The sequence below is a fragment of the Mauremys reevesii genome, linkage group 4, assembly GCF_016161935.1.
Source record: "Mauremys reevesii isolate NIE-2019 linkage group 4, ASM1616193v1, whole genome shotgun sequence".
NCBI lineage: Eukaryota > Metazoa > Chordata > Testudines > Geoemydidae > Mauremys > Mauremys reevesii.
The window spans coordinates 98,941,337-98,962,537 of NC_052626.1; the positions used below are offsets into that span (position 1 = coordinate 98,941,337).

The 21,201-nt window shown below is 40.1% G+C and overlaps 1 protein-coding gene across 6 annotated transcripts in view; it reads left to right on the forward strand.

The window, feature by feature from the left end:
• Positions 1-21,201, forward strand: part of DENND5A (DENN domain containing 5A) — a 109,337-nt gene that overhangs the window by 40,407 nt on the left and 47,729 nt on the right. For all 6 annotated transcript variants that reach the window (XM_039535825.1, XM_039535827.1, XM_039535828.1 and 3 more), the window contains exon 5: positions 11,032-11,219. In XM_039535825.1, the coding sequence (XP_039391759.1) occupies positions 11,032-11,219 (188 nt within the window). The remainder of the gene's footprint in view (positions 1-11,031; positions 11,220-21,201) is intronic.

Below are 21,201 nucleotides of genomic sequence, written 5' to 3' on the forward strand. Positions count from 1 at the left end.
ATACCCTCACAAGCGTACTCCTCATATGACAGGCTTCACTTCCTTCACCTCTTTCAAGGGTAGAACCCCATGGTTCAACACAGTTAGCTCTGTGGGGTGCAGCCCCCATTTCCCGACAGGCCCAACTGTATTCGTTGCAAAGAACTTTCGTCTAAAATTTTGTGAACATAAATTAATTTAAAATGAATCCAAACAACTTTTACAAACCAAACATTTATTCACCCAAAGGTACATAACTATCAGACCATGACAACTGAACACACCTTCTCTAGAAGAAAAGTTTTTAATTGTGTAGTATCACTTTGATCTCAGGCCCTCAGCCGTGTCACATTAGCTGTGTAACTTGGCCTGGTGCCTGGAAGAAGCATCTTCAATTAGTGGCCCATCCATTGTTCCCTTAATTCCCTTCAAGTTCTTTACCTAGAGGTATCTTATGTCCGACCATTGTTTGGTTTCCTGCTTGCTCTTTGTATCAGCCTCTTTTGATTTAATTCCCTTTAGTCAGTCTTAACAGTATCAATTAGGTAAACAGAGGTACATATAATATTCATAAAAATGACTCTTGTTCTTCACGTATAGATATGTCTGTTCACTAACAAAAGAAGCTTTATATAGAAGCTTGTTAACGTCTTTGATTGTGGTTGTCCTGTAGTGTTTAAGTGGTCATACTCAGTTGCTAACATAAGTTACTACTTGACTTTGCTAGAGTTGCCAATGGCCCAGGAGATTGCATTGGTTCCTTTTTGTTTTATTAAAATGCTCCAGACACAACTGAACTTTCTTTGAGATTTATCTTGAAATGGAACTAGCAAGTACTTTGAAGTGATTGAAAGTTTGCTTTGTTTTATCCTAGCCCCTGTGAGTGCTCCTATATCCTTTGCTGAAATGCACTTTTTTTTTTATTTACTACAGCAAAACCTCTGGGAAAATAGCAACAGATATCCCTACTCTTTTTCTAGCATCAGTATTGTTAATTATTTGTTTTTCCTCTTTCAGAAGAGGAAGAACACCACTGTAATAAAGCTATGGCCACTTGTTTTGGTACTTACAATGACACACTCAATCTAAAAATTGTCTGAAGTTTTTTCATATAATCAGTGGTGTTACTGGTAACATTTACCACTGGGACTAGAGAAAAAGTTTTTGTTTTGTTTTCCAGCTTGTTTACTTTATAAACTTAACTATATTTTGTATATAATTTTCACTGTTTCCCATATATGATCAGTTTGATTTCCTGTTTTGTTTATGTGGGGTTTTTCAAACAGCAAGAAGGGAAAATACTTTTAAAACAGGGAAGTTTGATTAAAAAACCTCAAAATTTGGCAGGGGAACTCAGAGGCAAGTAGAATGTGAAATCATTTTAACTAATTTTTAACATGGTCTAGATTTTGTTGACAGTTGTGTCTGAGCATGGATTTAGGTGCTGAACTTTAAACACTCAAATTTGAAAATTTTGCTCTAAAAACTTAACTTTATTTTAAAATCAGTCATGAAACCTGATTTTTTTCAATTACGTGACAATGTAATTGGTTAGAACAATTTCTGATATGCTCTTTGTGTCAGATCAGATCACTGTACTAGTTTAGTAGAGCTTGACTAACAAGCATACAGATCTGAAAATCTAAAAGGTTAGAATGCTTGTCTACACAGGATGCTATGTTGTATTAACTCCAGTTTGCTCACCTTAAAGAGCTTTGTGTCTATACATGAACTTTTTAAAGTAAATTATTTGGAATCTTAAATTGCAGTAAGTAATCCTCCCTGGAACAGGAGTAAGTTGACTTCCCAGTGAGTTTGTTCACTTTAAAGTTTGCATGGACTAATTAAGTACTTCACTTCTGACAGTCCTCCAAGTAGTATCCCATACTGCATTTATTCACTCCTGAATTGGGCTGTCTTTGTACCTGTGTGCCCTCTACTGTTCTGGGTCATTTTGATTGGATGTTATTTCTCCATTTAAATGCTGTGTCAGGTAGTGGTAGTGAGTTCACACACCCAGAATAATGTACCCATTATAGCAGCCGGGCTGCTCCAGGCTTCCACATGGATCTCTTAAGAGATCCTGGACTTGATTGCCCTTTCTGGAGAGCTGTGTGTCTAGCCCCATCTAGAGAAGAGTCATCAGAATGTAGAGACCTGCAAGAGCAAAGGAAGGTGAAGGGGTGCTGGCCAAGTCAAAGCAAAGGAGCTATAGCAGAACTTCCTGAAGAAAATGGAGGACATGTTCACGGAACTTGTGACTGCATCCCAAGAGAGGACTGCCAAGGCAGAAGTGTGGAGGGATGGTTTCCCGGATAACTCTCAAAGGCTCGTAAGTGAGCGCATAGCCCTGGAGATGGACATAATGCAGACAGTACAGAGACAAACAGCTGTGATAGAGCAGGTTTTGTTATGAAGATTCTGCATTGCATGCCAACCTTGCAATATCCTGCAAACTATGGAGAACACACTATACTGGGACCATCATTTCCATCATCCTAATTACAGGCCTTTCCCACAACAGTTGGTTATATTGGAGATGGAGAACACTTTTGGGCACATTGCATACAGGAGTTTGAACACGTCATAGTTTGGCCATGCCTTAGTTCCATTTAAACTAATAGAACTAAGGCATGGCCAAACTTGCACTACATTCTTGGTTAACTGCGTTCTTGGTTAACTTGGTTAATGCAATAAAAATCTTTGTTAAACTTGGCTGCAAAACTTCATTGAGGTATAGCTCCACCTATACATTACATAACATTCCTCTCAGTGGTATCAGTTCCTAATCAAATAAATACACAAACACATTTCAGTCATTTCCTTGGTTACAGTACATTCGGTACTCACAACTATTGGCTTCGGAGTAGGAGTACAATGCATCCCTGACCAGTCTTGTTGACTGCTGGGGTCATTTTTCAGAGGTGCCATCTCTGGTTGTCCATAAAATTCAGAAAGTTTCTTCACCCTTTCCTCTCACCCACCCGCCATGTGCTCTCATTGCTCACAGATATTTTGCAAAATATCATGGTACTTGTTACACAGGATACATACTGTTGAGAAACATCCAGCCTTGTCATGAAACACCATCCACCTTCGTTTCCTTCTTCCAAATGCACACTCCACTGTCATTCTGCAGCTAATTGGGATATAGTTAAACAGGTCTTTTCTCCTATCCAAGTGTCCAGTAAAAGGCTTCATAAGCCAGGAAAACAGAGGGTAAGTTGGTCTCCCAGAATAACTCCATTAATGTCCAGAGTGGTATGGGGAGCAAAAACTCCCTTGCTTGCTCCAGAAACAGGCCAGCGTTTCTAAAGATCCTGGCATCATAGACCTTTCCAGATCACACCACACTAGTGTTTGTGAACCTTCCCCAGTGATCAACCAGGTCTTGCAGCACCATGGAGAAATACCCTTTCCTGTTCATAAAGTTTCGGACTTGGTGTGGAGGGCAAAGAATAGGCATGTGAGTCCCATCAGTAGCTCCTGTACAGTTCAGGAACCTTATCCATGCAAAACTGTCAATAATGTCTCTTGTACTGCAACACTTTGTGACCCAGCATAGCAGCATCCCCTGAATGGCATTACAAACTTCCATGACATCAGCACTGACAACTGATCTACCAGTACCAAACTGGTTAGCTACCGACTAGTAGCAATCAGGGGTGGCAAGCTTCCAGTTGGTGATGGCCTCTCACTTCTAGCCTAGATGAACCTACTACCAGAGTGCACAACTGGGTGGAAAACTGTACTCAGAGTAGTTATCAGTGGTTCACAGTCAAACTGGAAGGTCATATTGAATAGGGTCCGACAGGAATCTGTACTGGGTCCGATTCTGTTCAGTATCTTCATAAATGATTTGGATAATAGCATAGACAGTACGCATATGAAGTCTGTGGACAATACCAAGCTGAGAGGGTTTGCCAGCGCTTTGAAGAATAGGATTAGAGTTCACAATTATCTTTCCAAACTGAAGAAATGGTTTGAATTAATTAGGATGAAATTCAGTAAGGACGGATGCAAATTACTACACTTAGGAAGGAATAATCAGTTGCACAAATACATAATAGGAAACAATTGTACTGCAGATAAAGATCTGGCAATTGTATTAGATCACAAACTAAATGAGCCAACAATGTAATACTGTTGGGGAAAAAGGTGGGGGGGGGGATGTATTAGCAGGAGTGTTGTACTCAAGACACAAAATGTAATTCTTTCACTCTGTTTAGCACTGATAAGGCCTCAACTGGATTACTGTGTCCAGTTCCTGGCACCATGCTTCAGGAAAGATGTAGACGAATTGGAGAGAGCCCAGAGGAGACCAACAAAATTAATTAAAGGTCTAGTAAACATGACCTAAGAAGAAAAATTGGAGGGGGGGGGGGGAAAAAGGGTTGGTTTAGTCTGGAGAAGAGAAGACCAGAGGGAGAAGTAGGGGGAGTACAGGAGATACATGATAGCAGTCTTCAAATATGTAAAAGGTTATAAAAAGGAGGGTGATAAATTGTTCTCCTTATCCACTGAGGAAAGGACAAGAAGTAATGAGATTAAGTTACAGCACAGGAGATTTAGGTTAGATGTTAGGAAAAAATTCCTAACTGTAAGGGCAGTTAAACACCAACAAATTACCCAGGGCGGTCGTGGAATCTCCATCATTGGAGGTTTTTAAGAGCAGGCTAGACAAACACCTGTCAGGGAAGATCTAGATGATACTTACTTCTCCCTGAGTGCAGGGGACTGGACTAGATGACCCAACAGGGTTCCTTCAAGTCCTACATCTCTGTGATTTTCCATGCTGAAGGGAACTCATGTTGGTGTTCTGCTGCTGCAGCTCCAGGGTGAGTTCTGCGCAGCTTTCTAGGAATGTAGTCTGTCTTCCCTGTTCTAATCGCTACTTTCTCCCGCCAGTCTTTGGGAGTTGACCGAGCCCAGAAGCAGCACTCCGCTGAATAAAGCTGGTCCAGATAAATGCCCTGCAGAAGTAACTGTTCAATTCCCTCCTCCTCTTGTAGCCATATTCCTAATGTAGCATCCAAATCCGTCCAGCTGCATGACTGACATGATGGTGGTGCTCAGCAGGCCCTCCCTGGTGCCTCACAGCAGTTTAAAAGCAGCACCGACAAAATACAGATGTATTATGGGAAGCCACAAGAGGAATCTCATGAGTTTTTAGACTCCACGTCCCAAAATTCCTCTTGGTTCCAGTATGCATCTCTGCCCAATGCACTGCAATAAAAAGTAGAGCACAAAGCTGAGTGGTGGAACATTGCACCATGACATCTTCCCAGAATGCTGTGTACTTGATTTGAAAAAGCTCAGAGCCATGTGGATGCTATGAGTAAAAGGAAACTACCTGCAAGCTGGCATTACAAAGCCGTGTGGATGCACTTCTGTTTAATATAGTTAAATGGCTGCACATAGAGCAAACAAACTAATCTGATTTAACATCCCCATGTAGACAAACCTTTAAAGTATAAAAACATTCAGGGTTCAAAAAATATAACAAGTTAGATTTAAGTCCGAATGCTTGCTTTTTCTGTTTGCCAGAAGCTGGGAATGGGTGACGGGATGGATCTCTTGATGATTACCTGTTCTGTTCATTCCCTCTGGGGCACCTGGCATTGGCCACTGTCAGAAGACAGAATACTGGGCTAGATGGACCTTTGGTCTGACCCAATATGGCCATTCTTATGTTCTTAAATACAAAATAACACCCTTGTATTTATTGATAATTATTGTCTCAGTTCATGTTTGTTAGAAAATATATTTTCATTCAGTGACTGGAGCAGTTATTTTCTCCTCAGATATTGCCAGTAAATTCTTAGCTTGAGGCAAAAATAATCAGTAAATATTGAAAAAGGTTTGTCCAACACCACTGTTTAGATGAGGCCTAGAAATGACTTTTTAAAAAAAATGACAAGGTGGGTGAGTTAGTATCTTTTATTGGACCATCTTCTGTTAATGAGAGAGAATCTTTTGAGCTATGCAGAGCTCTTCAGATCTGGAAAAGGTATTCAGTGTGTCACAGCTAAATGCAAAGTGGAACAGATTGTTTAGCATAGGTAGTTAACACATTCTAGGAGACCATTCAAGGTGAAGGGGCTTTTTAACGTGTCTGCAGTCATAGGACAAAAGAGAGGGATTAGTGGGTTACAGATTGTTGTAATAAGCCATACATTCCATGTCATTGAGACCATGATTTTTAGTGTCTAGCAAAGTTATGAATTTAAGCTCACAGGCTCGCCTTTTGAAGGTGTTGTGTAGGTTTTCTTTGAAGATGAGGACTGAGAGGTCAGGTATGGAGTGATTGTTTTGTGAAGCGTTCACCCACAGGAGACATGGGATTTTTGTGTCTCATCATTTTTCTGTGAGAGATAGAGACTGGAGTCTGCCTTCACCCTGTGGTGGGTTTGTGGGAGATGAGGTTGTAAAGTTTCTTTTGGAGTTGCTTGGGGAAAGATTTGATGATATCCTTAAATTTCTGAGTGAATTGTGGCGGGTGGTCTTTGATTCTTTCTTAGGTGTAAGTTGGCTGGCCTTGTTGATGTAGTCGTCATGGTTGAGAACTATGATGGCATCCCCTTTCTCTGCTGGTTCGATCGTTATCGGGTGGTTGGATATCAGAGACTATATAGGTGTCCTCTCAGCAATGGAAAGATTGTGGTGGATGTGATGTTTAAGGATTTCAAGTCAATTTTTTTCTGAAGCAATCAATATAATAATCAAGGTGTCATCTGCTATGGAGTGTCCAGTCAGATAACCTTTTTCTTATGCCTGTTGATGGGACAAGTTCAGTCCCTTGTAGACTACAGTTAATTCGGCTCCTGTTAGGGGTACCTTTGATAAATTGATGATGGAGTCTCATGTGGTGCCATGCTTTGTCCTGGAGGTGAAGTTCTGTGGGTTGTGCAGTTATTGTAGTTCCACTTACAAGTGTTTACAGCAGCAAAGAAAAGGAAGTTGTTTTTTTATCATTGCAGTAAAATAGCTAGATTCCCATATACAGTGTGTACCAGATATTTCCCAGAGAATTGTTGTTACCCTAAGGCAGCATTTTCAAAAGTGTGGGATATGTTCCGCTGGCGGGCAGCATGAAAGGCTAGCTGAGGGATATGGACAAACCTCTTAATAGTTCTTCAGTCTTTTTTAAGGTCTCTAGTTGTTATGGTTGTGTATAAGACTGTAAAAATACAAAGCAAGTGTAGCTGATGCAGAGGTTTCTATGTGAGTTTGCAGAGAGCCTGAAATAGTAGATCTGAGGTGAGAACTGCCTCATTCATGTCCATGAATGTTAACTTAGATGCCAGTGATATTTTAATGTCATCACTAATTATTTCGGTGCTCATTTATGCCTGTAAGAAGGGAAAGGAAGTATTGTATCAAGATGTAGGGAATGAAAAGTTAAGGATGCATTTTAAAATAAAATTCTTAAACCATGGTAAGTCTTTAACAACACATGGGGAGGTTGTGTGTGTGGGCGGGGGAGGGCAATGGTTTAATTTTCCTCAAGAAAGGGTTCAAGTTTTCAAAAATTTGGGAAATGTTGCTCTAAGACCTTTTATGTTGAGCGTTTTTCTGCCAGTGTTGCTGCACTAGTGAAATTCCCCAATGTAGACGTGTTTCACTGGCATAATGACTGAGTTGTGCCAGCACAACTTATGTAAGTTTTGAAGTAAGGATAAGCTACATTAGTGCCAATCACTTCTTTTTTACCCAATGCAGTGCATCTATGCTAGGGGTGTGCTATACTCGTGCAATAAAAATATCAGTGTAGCAAGGCCTTGCCACAACTTTTTGTTTAGTACTGTGAGTATACTTGCTATTCAGTTTGATTTTCAGGATTTTTCTTTGTTTGGTGTGAGCTCTTCAGAAACTTTTCACCAAAAAATGGAGAAAGGTGGTGGGAAGTCATGAAAATGTCAAATATTTCCCTCCTCCACAAATGTCTTTTTTATGTATCTGGTTGAGTGAATTAATAAGCTGCATGCCACTTATGCAGAAAGAGTACCACATTCATGTTTATGAATCACTGCACATATGATGTGGAATATGGCAGAGATTCCCCCCCCCTCAATTTTTTTAGACCAACTTTAGTCTATCTAAACCTCTTCTTTTTCATCTTTCTTCTGGCATAATTGATAAACAGTAATAATTAACAACAGTAAATGGATTTTTGGTTACATGCAAGACCTATAAATAGTTTAGTCCACTAAACAGTAAATAAAGTAAAAACAATACAAAAGTAATATCTTTGGGTTAGGGCTTTTCCATAATGTGTCTGTCAGTCAGGCTATGGGAAAGCAGAGCCGATTGTGGACGATATACTAGCAGGGTTGGTTTAAACATCCTCTTAATTAAATTCAGAGATCAAAGGGGAAAGATGTAAAAATAATATGGAACAGATGTAGATTAGAGTTTCTGTTCTCTGGGAGCTCAGTGTGGATTACTATTTACAGGAATAATATATCCGTTTCCAGACAAAAATATTTAAGACATGTAAAAAAGCTCAGCTATTTACAGGATGAAAAGAGATGCACAAGATTATTGCATTTGTTAAACAAATATGTTAGGCCAAATTCAGCCTTGCATAAGTGTGTGCAACTCCACTGAAGTCACTGAAGACTGAATTTCACCCTGGAAAGTCAGGAAATAACAATCTTTTAAAAAGTGATAAATTTTGGAAAATGTGAAAATATACAGTTGTATATTAGGAAATCAATGTTTTTAATTTGAGACTTGTTCTTTCAGATTAACATTCCCTCTCTGCAACTGCTGGACTCTTCAGTATATATGTGCATGGCTGCTGTTAAAAATTCCCTTTAAAATGAAAAACATTAAATGGTAGAATGAAGTGGTTTTTGTTTGTTTTGTTTTGTTTTTCAAACCTTTTCCCTTCACATCTCTTGGTCACTACTTATTTGTCACTCTCCCTTGCAGTCAGGCTTTGATTAAGGTAATGATCTGCAAGTAACTTTTGGCAGGCAGACAGACCCCAGTACCCAGACATAAGTTGCAGAATCAGTATGTAAGATAGTAAAAAAATGCATTACATTTCCCTTGTAATCGTGGAATTCACAATTAAGTCAGCAACTTCGTCCTTAATGTACATCACTAGTTTTGCTTAGGAATCACATTGGTCTTTAAGCAATGTTATATTCTGCAGTCTGAACACTGAGTAGGGCTGACAAGGATGGAATTGCAGCCATAACTTTGAATTTATGGACACTCAGTATCTTTAAAACAAACAAACATTCTTGCTCTCTCCCTTTGCCAATTCTTCCCTCAACATAATGAGACTTGACACAGTGTATAGCAATTTTTGAAATGATAATGATGGGCTGTGTATTCAGATGCATTTCAAAATTTATATTTACTAGGTTTTGTAAACAGGTTGAGAAGAAGAAAAACCTCTTCTCTGAGGTTATGGGGAAGAGAGAACTATTTTTTTCCTCCTTTGCTCATTATTCATTTTTTTTAAAATGCAGCTTCTGGCTAGAATCAAACATTGCTGAGGTGCCTTGAGGAAGACTGTTGTTGTATTTCCAGCTTGACTGGAAGTGAGAATTATCTTAAGTCTTGAAAGCTTTTTCGTGCGGTCTTTGCCAGCTCAGTTTACAGAGCAAGAGGTTTAGACACATCAGCTAAACCATCTGAACTTTCAGGTGCTTATCTGCACTGAACTACTGGACCCTTTGAGATTCTTCCATTGCTAATACCTAATCAATTGTCTAAGGGTTTCAGAGCTATTAGGAATGATTAAAATCTCTTCTGTAAAAAGTATTTGCTTTGGCATAGTTTTGTGGTATGAATGCTTAATAACTGTCTAGTAAAAAATCCTTTAGCAATAGCTGTAGACAGCAGCATATTGGACATGTGTGGTTAATCATCTTTTAAAAATCTCTCAGCCCTGAATGTTTAATTTAAACTTATGGCAAGAACTAGCGCTGTATAATAATTAGTTGCAAATTCAAATGAAGCTGTTCCTGATCTCTTACCCAATTATTTGTTGACCACCAATGTTGTGCTTGTTGCTTTGCAAAATGGATTGCAGCAGTTTTTAATAAACACATTTAAAAAAACCAAGTTGTTTCAGAGATACCAAGTATATTGGGTTTCAACCTGGTGCTAGCTTTTGTAGTGAAGTTATAGACCCGTAGCAAGTGGGAATTCTACTGGAAATACTGGTATCTTATCTCAGTCAGGGCCGGCTCTACCAGTTTTGCCGCCCCAATTGGGGGGCAGGGGGAAAGCCACCCAAAGTGCCAAAGCGCGCAAAAAAAAAAAAAAGGCACCTGGACGGAATGCTGCCCCTTAGCATGTGCCGCCCCAGGCATGTTCTTCCTCCGCTGGTGCCTGGAGCCGGCCCTGCTTACAGTAAAACTGCTTCCATGCTCAAAATGGTGCCTGGTATCTGCCATTTTGGTTTCAATAGCAAAGAGTGACTAAATGAATGCCAGGACCAGCTTTTCTCATTGCCGTATGACTTTTAGCAGGACCAACATTTTTGTATTAAGCCCTTTCTTAATCAACTATGTTGAACTCGTATCTGCAGAATGCACTGAGGTACAGAAGAATCTGTGCAATAGCATAAGAAATGCTGTAGATCAGTGATACTCAGACTAAGGCTCAGGAGCTGCAAGTGGCTCTTTAATGCATCTCCCACAGTTCTTTGCCTCACATGATATTAAATCACCATGTGATTTATTTATTAACCAATCTAAGTTACTAACCAACCCAGGATGCTTTTACTATGTTATTAACCAATTGTAGAATAGTGGTCAGTTATTTTGCTGAGAGAATTATATATAATACACACACATGCGCGCACACACACACTTTTATACGTAGAGAAGGAAACATGAATTTGACCCCTGAACCACTGAGGTCTGAGTATCACTGTTGTAGATAATACATTGTGGCTCTGTGTGCCACCTTTTAGACAAACTGTTACACTTGGACTTTCTAATTCAAACTATATAGCATCCCATCAATTTATTGCCTTGAGTTTAAGTGTATTTCTTTCACAAACATCTTTCTTTCTTTAACTTTTAGATTACCAGAGATTGATGACTGTGGCAGAGACCATCACAGCACTAATGTTTCCATTCCAGTGGCAGCACGTATATGTTCCCATCCTGCCAGCCTCTCTCCTTCATTTCCTAGATGCCCCTGTCCCTTATTTAATGGGCTTGCACTCCAATGGACTGGATGACAGGTCTAAGCTGGAATTGCCTCAAGAGGTGAGAGAAACTTGCTGGATTGATAGATATTTTACAGGGCTACTACATTATTTTGGGAGAAGTGAGAGAGAAACTGAGTGAACAATGAAATCTATAATAGGGAGTGTAAGGTGAAAACACACATTATGGGCATTCCTATTTGCATTGGCCTGATGGATTTCATTGGGGTTATCAGATAAAATCCATTCCGATGAAAGAGAGAAATAAAACTCACTGTTTTGGGAGCTTTCTGCTGTAGTAAAGTTAAACCTTGTAATTTACCAGCTATAGTGTATTAATGCAGTAAAGGTACTTGAAGAAAAAATACATTTTGACCTACAGAGAAGTCAATGTTTGTTTGTTGCCAGTTGATAGCAATTGTGTGGTAGACACTATACAGACACAGAACAAAAAGATGATCCCTATCCAAAGGAGATGACAATCTAAATATGGATTTGGTGCAGCACAAATGGCTGCATTATATTTATTTTGTCCCCTTGACCCACCCACCACCAGCTTACAAGCTCAACAGGAAAGGTTGGCATGGCTTGCTGTGGAAATCAGGGTGTGCAGTGACAGCATGACCTTAAGCGCTGTCTGCGACAGCATAGGGGAATGGCTGCAGGAGCAGGTAGCTGTCAGCCTGAGGCTTCTAAACCAAATAGGAGCAGAGTCCTGGTAGACTTGAAATTAACATACAGCAGCAGCAGGCACCTTCCCATGCTGTTCAACTCCAAAATCCTCCAGGGGATCTCCACCTCAGAGTTGTGTGAGAGCACCTGGCTGGCTGATTGTCTGCTCCTGCTTGGGAGCCGTGTTGCATATTGGATCATATTGTAATCAATTAGTGCCATATAATTCATTCTCAAAAGTACTGGGAGTTTAGAACCCTAAAACGACATGCAAGGAGGTGTCCAGAAAGTGTTTGGCCATCCATCCTGCTCTCATACGACTAATATTTGGAAGTCTGAACATACTGGCATGCGAGAGCACGTTACAGTAAAATAGAGACTTTCCAGCATTAATGAAAGTGTCTAAATGTCTTCTTAAACCATCTTGGTTTGGATGAACTGATTTTGGAAAAAGGCCTAAATGCAGCTATTGATGCAAGAATATTGCATTGTTTTATTCATACTATTTCTTTCTTTTTGCTAACAATGACCATCAATATTCTCTAGAGTGACATAGGCATCTAGCCTTTTTCAACAGACAGTTACTTTCAGAATTAATACCTGTGAAGTGCAACTTGGACACTATGATTCAACTGGCGTTGAAGTCATTTTAAATGCTAGTGTAGGCAGGACAAATCCATCCTCAACACTGGCCGAGTAGGGAATAGGAAAATATGTGAGAACACTGGTTATGGAATCTAAATGATGAAGAATAAAGAAAAGGGCCATGAGTTTATGGACATCTAGTTGCCTCTTTTTGTTTTCATTTTAACTTAGGTTTTTTCAACATGATAAAAGAGAAACCAGCAAGAATTTGGCAGAAAAATACATGCTTTTCGTTATCCAGCAGTGCAGAAACACAGCTTGAGATAGAAAACTTCCTAAAAAGGCCTCTTGATATTCGAGCGGCGATTATTCTGTAAACCTCCACTTTGGTCACCATGCCAACCCTTTGTTATTTTTATTCAAATCCATATGTCAACTAGTGTTTATATTCAGTTGTTGGTCTTAGGAACTGAAAAGTTAAATCTTTCCCTACAGATATTTTCACATTCTTTTTAATAAGCATTGAGTACTTTGTGTTTTTTTTTCTAATGCAGCTAAGCCTACATTGATCCGTCTATTTTTGTTTATCTCCTTGTTTATGCATCAACATCATTAATGACACCAGCAGGAACATGAAGAACTTTGAGAGTGGTCAGTTACTTCAGCTTATTTCTGCTAGCAGATGTTCCTCTTGGTTCTGATGGGCCCAATTAACATAGCTAATATTGATTTTTTTTTCTTTTAGTTTTTTTAGCTGCCAGCTGGAGTGAAATGAATGTGTGTCTGCATATGTGTATTAGTAATATATATTATTTATTAGCATATGGATTTTTTATTCATACAGTAATCTAAAAGTCAATGGTCCTTAACATGTGAAAAAAATATAGTCCCTTCCCAATAGAGGGGGAGAGCTTGTCTTTAGAATCTGGAGAAAATTTCCCAAGAACTTAACATTAATTTTTATTTTCACATTTTGAATCTACACTGTTTGACAAGTAAATGGCTATCCGAAGGGCTTTCTCAATATTCCTAAAAGACCTAAATAAGAATATATCACTCCTTATATGCTCAAAGTAATCCCTCTAGCACAGGGGTGGGCAAACTGTGGCCCCTGGGCCGGATGCAGCCCCTCAAGGCTTTGGATCCGACCCGTGGGATTGCCCCCTGTGGCGCTGCGGGCTCCACACCACTCTCAGAAGTGGCCAGCACAATGTCCCTGTGGCACCCGGGCATGGGGGCAGAGGGCTCCGTGCATTGCCCTTGCCTCCAGGCACTGCCCCTCACAGCTCCCATTGTCCGGGAATGAGGAACCGCGGCCAGTGGGAGCTTCGGGGGAGGTACCTGGAGATGCGGCAAGGGCAGCGCATGCAGAGCCCTCTGTTGCCCCCCCCCCCCCCCCAGGGGCCGCAGTTCTTCCTGGAGTGGCACAGTGTGGGGCCAGGGCAGGGCGCCACTCCAGGAAGAACTGCGGCTCCGGGGGGGGGGGGGGGGGAGCGGAGACAGAGGGCGCCACTGCCACCCCAGAGCCACTTTAGGTAAGCGGTGCCAGGCCGGAGCCTGAACCCCTCCCAGAGCCTGAACCCCTGCCCTGAGCCCCCTCCCACAGTCTGCAGCCCTCCAGCATCCCAACTCCCTTCCCTGAGCCGCCTCATACACCTTGCACCCCTCCTCTGTCCCAATCCCTTGCCCTGAGCCTCTTCCTGCACATCGCACCCCCTCCCACACCCCACACTCCCTCCTGCATCCCAACCCCCTGCCCCGGCCCTGCATACAATTTCCCCACACAGATGTGGCCCTTGGCCCAAAAAGCTTGCCCACCTCTGCTCTAGCACCTACATTTGGGAAGTTTTGTTACAAATAATTGACATTGACACAGTGATACAGAATTAAAAGTTGGTTTTCTATAGCATCTCGTAGATAAAACAGTCTTCTGAGGAAAATGTAGTGTTGAAAGGGGTGATCCAGTATAATTAAACCAGAGTTTGGAATAGCCTGGACTAAAACCTGACTCCTCTGAAGCTTAAATGGTTCAATTTCTTGTTCAAAGAGCCAGATTGTATCACTCTTACACCCAATGAATATACAGTACTTCATTCTGAGAAGTCCCACTGTGGAAGTACAGATAGATTAAATCTGAACTGAGTTTTATCACTTTGCCTTTACTGCTTCACTAGTTAACTTCCTTTCTGCTAAGAAAATATTAGCTATGCCTCAGCGGATGACTGGAACAAGCAAGTGTGGTCTCCAGATTCCAAAAATATTTTTTTCCAAATAAAGAAAAAAGTCAGTCCCAAAGTATGGCAAGTTTCCTCACCTCTTCTCCTGTCTAGTGGTGACTGAGGCAGTACCATGTGGATATTTATAGGATTTTTGATATTCAGGATCCATCTGAGCCTTGGCTGTCTTTACAATTGTATTTTTAACTGCTGTGTCTGTAATCAAAATGGTCTCAGGTTTAAAAAAGGAAATAGATTTTTATTGAAGGTAAACTGCTGGCAAATAGAGGAGGAAGCTGAGGTGCCAAAACACTTTTTAGCCTTAAATATTTTTGCAGCTTCCCTCCTCCGTGTTCTCCATTTCCCTCTTCCTCCCCACCAGTGAACCATAAACTGGAGCCTCTTATTTTGTTCTCTGATGGTTTCCTCTTATTTTGGAAAAGCTTTGTTTCCACCAGTCCTGCTCTGTGGCCTTATTTTCAAGGTTTGTAACATGAGTGGCCACTCCTAGTAATAGATTGGAAATATTTTCTGCATTACTTTCAATACTATTGTGAGGTTTTTTTACATCACATGTTTTTCTAATGTACCAGATCTGGTGCTCACCTCTGGTGATTGCACACACTAGGTCTTACAGGGTTGTTCCCCATTTAGGGTTGTCTGCGATGCTCCATGTATGGAATCTAACTTCTGTAGTTTGCAAGAAGGCTTTTTATTTTGAGACATGTTTTGGAGCTTGTTTGAGTTTTTCCTGAATTACCAGGAGTATTCTAAAGGTACTGCAAACTTCTGTGGTACAAATATACAACAGATAATCTGAGCTGGAAAGTAAACCAAGCTATACTCAAGTGGGTCTGCAGAACTCAATAACGTGCATCTGTGTCCTCTCCCACTCGTTATGGATGAATGCTACATACAAGCAAACCTTGGTCTTTGGTTACAGTGTACTTTTGATGTGCCCCAAACTGGGGATAGAGCTACCTATGTATGTGAGTGAATTTGGAGATCTGCTAAGGTAGATCTACAGTGCAACCTTATTCTATCTGAATACATGTGCCTGCCCAAGAGGCGAAATAGAGGAAAAAAAAGAGATCCATACTAAGGAAATCTTCATGCAGCTTAATGTGATCATTTATTTTGGAGTTTCTCGCCTATTTTTAAAATGTGTTGTCATTTTCTGTTTGGCATAGCAGGTGAGAGTTTTTTGCCATGGATTCTATTAGTACAATCACAAAGATCAGTATCTGTTATCAGTAATATTAGCAGTCAGCTTTAATATATTTGGAAATGCAGCTGCAGGCTGATATCAAAACTATGCATTACTGTAAACATATACTGTCCAATATCCTCAGTTTTAAAACAAATAAAATAAAAAAACTTCTGCTGTTCCGTTCATACAACAATGGAAATGTACAGCAACTAAAAAATGGCACCACGCAGCAGTACACAAAGCCTCGTAGGGCCTAATAGTTGTATTGAGTCAAAAGCAAACTATTAAGATCAGTAACAAAAGAGCTTTACAGTGTGCAGCGTCATCTGTTGTCATCTGTACAATATGAAAAGTTTGGAACACTTTTCATATTGTACAGAGATCAGAATAATTACATATAGGAGCTTATTTCCAAATCCTGCCTTTTCTTGACTTCTGACAGTAGAAATCAAAAGTTGTCATACACCATGTGTGAGTCAAGAGGAGTATTACCCATTCATCAATGTATTGTTTTTTGAGTTGGTCAGGAAAAACAGATTTTGACACACAGTTTGTGGAATTACAAGACTTGAGCCTTTTATCTCTAACTCTTTTACCCAAAGAAAGAGAGAGTTCAGATAAGAAATATGAAGTACCTAATTTAGACAAATGGAAGAGAACTGAGTTTTAAGAACTAGCTAGTCAGTGGTTTTCAAATGGAGGACATTTTAAGAATAGAATCTTGCTATTGTAAACACAGTAGGAATGTCTACACTAGAGTTTTAAACTCTAGATTTCAATTGTTTTCAACACTTCTGGGTCCAGGGTGGAACAAATGTTTGTGGAGTGTCCAGACTAGTGTTTACAAACATATTGGCTAACTCCAGTTAATTGGCAGTTGGCTTGAGTTAAGTCTACAGGAGACAGACCTTGAGGATTATACTGGTATAGTTAAAGCAGTATAGCCCCCAGTGTGTGGAAACAGCACTCTTTAAAATGCTATAGCTTTGTTCCAGTATAGCTAGTCTCATATGGAGATGCCAGTATAAATGTGCCACTCTAGAGCTTGTACTGGTGTAACTATTTCAGTTAGAAAATCACAGTCCTAACTGCTGTAGTTTCAGTAGTACACAACTAGTGTGTAGACAAGGCCTTGGGTACATTGGAAAGTCATCTGCCGAGGGTGAAATTCATTCAGGTTCCATAGGGCTTTGAAAGAGCCTGAATTCAGCAAAATCAAATAAAAGGAATTAAGGCTTTGAAGCTGTGTATATGGGGTTTAGACCTGCAATGTGCCAATAATGCTACTCACTTGCATAAAGTTGAGCATATGTGCTTAAATATTTTGCTGCATTAGAGACAGAGTGCTCAGCATCTTGCAGGATTGTGCCCATGGTGGGGGCGTGGGGCTAGTGGCTGCATCACAGGCCTCTAAGGAAACCAGAGAAGGAAAGGGGAGGGGCTGTACAGGAAGACGCTTCTGTAAAAATTGAAGTGGAGGGAAGGACAATCCAGTTTACCGTAAATATTTTTAACGGTGCTAAGCGTGTGGTTTGTTTATCAGTAATGTAGATCACAGTGCTGATTACACAGGCGGTCATGCAAATCATAAAAACCTAGCAAGCAATAGCATCTGAATGTTTTCTGTGTTTCTTTTAATTTATCTTTCAAAGTAATTTGCTTGCTCAGCTAAATTGTGAGAATATTGCAACAGTTTATCTGGGGCATTTCATAGTACAGGCTTTATTTGTATATTTCATCTCTTTATGTGAGAAGAAATGCAGGGTGGAAAGCACAGTGGAAATTCAAATAGTAATAATTTTGAAATTTCGGATGAGATTAAGCAGTGTTGTTCAGTAATTGCTGGGAGAGTCAAACACAAGCTAAAACACTTGTTTGGAATGATATGGTCCTGTGATCTTGGGCAGATTTTTTTTTCTTTTCCAGTGAAGTCAGAATGCGGAAAAGATGACATTTTTCACATTTGAAGGTGAAGTTGTGCCTTGGCCAAAGCTTATCTCCATCAGCATTCTAATCCCAACCACTGCAAAGATCTCACTTCTCAGATTGGATCTTAACAAGGGCCTTGTTTTGTTTTTTTGTTTTGTTTTACTATTCCAAAACAAAGCCTTTTGTTTCTCTGAATTCCAACATATTAGGTCATCTTGACCAAGAGAGTTACTTTGAATAATAATGGCTGCTTTGTGTGTTTCTCCTATTAATTGGTAGAATGATTTGATTTCTTGAGGATGCTGCATATTCATTTCGGACCCTGAATAGGTTGTGATGACCAATTTTATGTCATTCCTACCGCTCAGCTTTAAGATAGCCATTTGCAGAGTTAATTTCTACAAGCTGCTGCCGCCAGTAATTCTCCCCTGCAAATTCTGATTTGGCATGAAGAGCAGCAGCAATGTGAATCAGTGTAAATGATCATCATGGATACTTGCAGGAATGGAAGAGAAACTTTCCTTGAAACATAGAACCCATAAAAATGTTCTCTAGGCAAGACAGCCTTTATGGGGCCAAGTTCTGCCCTCAGTCATACCATTGGAGTTAGCCTTTAAAAAGCCTTCGCATGTGTTGTAAGCATATTCAGTCTCTCTCATGTCTATGCAGAGATGCGTGGGTGTAGGTGGTCTGATCTTGCATCTGCTATGCATGTGCTTAGTTCCATTGACTTGAGTGCATAAGGCTAAGAACATGAGTTTTTGCAGGATTGAGACCTTGGATACCAAGGTGAGAGGTGCTTTAAAAATGCTTGACTACTGCTTCTGAACCTTCTTCATACTGTAACCTCATGTTACCACAGAAGCATTTTTTTTGTGTGTGGACCTTCTTCCCATCTAACCACAATGGGAGGGGGCAAAGCAATCTCTGAAGCCTGCTTGTGACCCCCCCACCCCTTCCCGGTTGAGAACCTGTGCTAGACAGATCCCCTGCTGTACACAGGCTTTGACTCTGTTTTATGCAGATGCAGGAGAGGAGTCTGAGTAACATATACACATTGTATGAAAAGTTCAAAATAGAAGTATTTTTTTTCTACTTTCAGCATAATGACAGGGTGGGAACTTGCTCATTGTTAAGTGAATGAGCTATTTTCTCTGCCTTTTAAGTGTCCTTTTGGGAAACATCGATGCATTTTCCTCCTCTGTTTTTAAATGGAACTGAAAGGAAAGATACAAGCTTGATGCAGGAATTACTGAGTGAGAATTTTGGCTTGTATTCTATAGAACATGTGTTGGCAACCTTTCAGAAGTGGGGTGCCGAATCTTCATTTATTCACTCTAATTTAAGGTTTCATGTGCCAGTAATACATTTTAACGTTTTTAGAAGGTCTCTTTCTATAAGTCTATAATATAGAACTAAACTATTGTTGTATGTAAAGCAAATAAGGCTTTTAAAATGTTTAAGAAGCTTCATTTAAAATTTAAATTAAAATGCAGAACCCCCCGGACAGGTGTCCAGGACCCGGGCAGTGTGAGTGCCACTGAAAATCAGCTCGCGTGCCGCCTTCGGCACCCGTGCCATAGGTTGTCTACCCCTTCTATAGAAGGACAGTGGTCCCTCCTGCTTTTAAAATGAGTTTTGCCATTTACTTCATGAGGCTAGGATGTCATCATATGAATCTATGAAAATTGATTTACCCATCACACTCATTAGATTGATAGACTTGAAGCTCTATTTATTTTGGTCCATAAAAGTTTGATTACACTGTAGGCAGGACATTAAACTATAACATTCAAACCATACAACATTTTAGTGCTTCGGAGCGTAGTATGATTGATTACTGCAGGAGGCTGGGAAGAACCTTTTTATTGCACAGTTGGGTGCAATGTTGGGTATAATGAAAAAAACCATGGCACTGAGTCTCAGAGCCTGGGTCAGCTGACTCATGCTCATAGGGCTTGGGCTTCAGGGCTAAAATTGCAGTGTAGACTTTTGGGTTCAGGCATGAGCCTGGGCTCTGAGATGCTCCTCCTTGTGAGACTAGAGTCTGGGCTCTGGGACCTGAGCCCAAATTACGCTGCCATGTTGTAGCCTTTGGAGCCAGCCATGCCCATGCCAGGGGTCTTTTTTATTGTATTGTAGACATACAATAAGTGTGGTTTGTTTCTTTTTAACTGTCTTTTGAAGCATGAGATAGTAGCTGAAGCTAGAGGCAAGATACTTGACAAAATAAACCAATAGCATAGGCCTGTATGGCAAAGTAAATGTTTGTGTGCTTAGTCTCTGAAACCAGAGACTAACTTTGTGATGCCCTGTTAGCAATTTTTCTAAGATGGTTAATATCTTTCCATTATTTAAACTGAACTTTTAAAGTTAGTTTTGACTTTTAGAAGTGTGTGTGTGTGTGTGTGTGTGTGTGCGTGTGCGCATAGCAAACCAGAAATTACTGCATGGGCTATCTCTTGGAGGCTGGCATTGTTCACAAGCCAATCAGACTATGCTTCCATGAGTAGGTCATCAGAGCTCTTTGAGTGAATGGTGAAAACCTCTGTACGCTTTAATTTTTCATTCTATAGAACACATTGATTCAACTCTGAATGCATGTATAATTAAAAAAAGGAAAAAATTAAGTAACTACAAATGGACACAATGTAAATTAATGGACTCAATGCCTCTTCTCTCCCACACCCTTAAAAAATAAATTGAAAAATCAACACTTTCCCAAATATCCTGCAAATGCAGGAGTCTTGCAACACAGGGTGGATTGATTTAAATAAAGGCAATTGACGTCAGGAAGTGAAAAGCCTTGATTTTAATCATTGATTTTTAATCAACGTTTCCATTTGTACTTCTATTACTTTTTAAAGGTGCATTCCCATTGGTTGATGTAAATCAGCATGTTTTAATGATTATAACTAAATTTCAGGGCCTCCCGGGGGGTGGGGAGAAGAGAAGTGGGGCAATTTGCCCTGGGGCCCACAGGGGGCCCCCACGAGAATATAGTATTCTGCAGTATTGCAACTTTTTTTTTTATGGAGGGGTTCCCGAAATTGCTTTGCCTCAGGCCCCCTGAATCCTTTGGGCGGCCCTGATTTACACTAGATTTGGTACATCTTTTTGCGACTACATTATATCTATATACATTTACTGAAGCCATTTTATAGTTTAATATTTTCAGACTCTAATTGTACATTTTTAATGTAAAGTATAAAGCTTGACCTCAAAGATTAAATGTTTCCCCCTGATTGTTTCTTTATATGGAAAAACAGCCTTTAACTGAAAAGGTTTAAAAGAAGCTCATGAATTCCGCATATCTATTTTTTATTTAAATGGTTAAGCGATTCTAAGTCTAGGCCTTAGCTCATTTTTAAAAAGAATCTAAAGTATTGTTTAAATAACCATAAAAATCAGATTTAAATAAAAATTCAAAT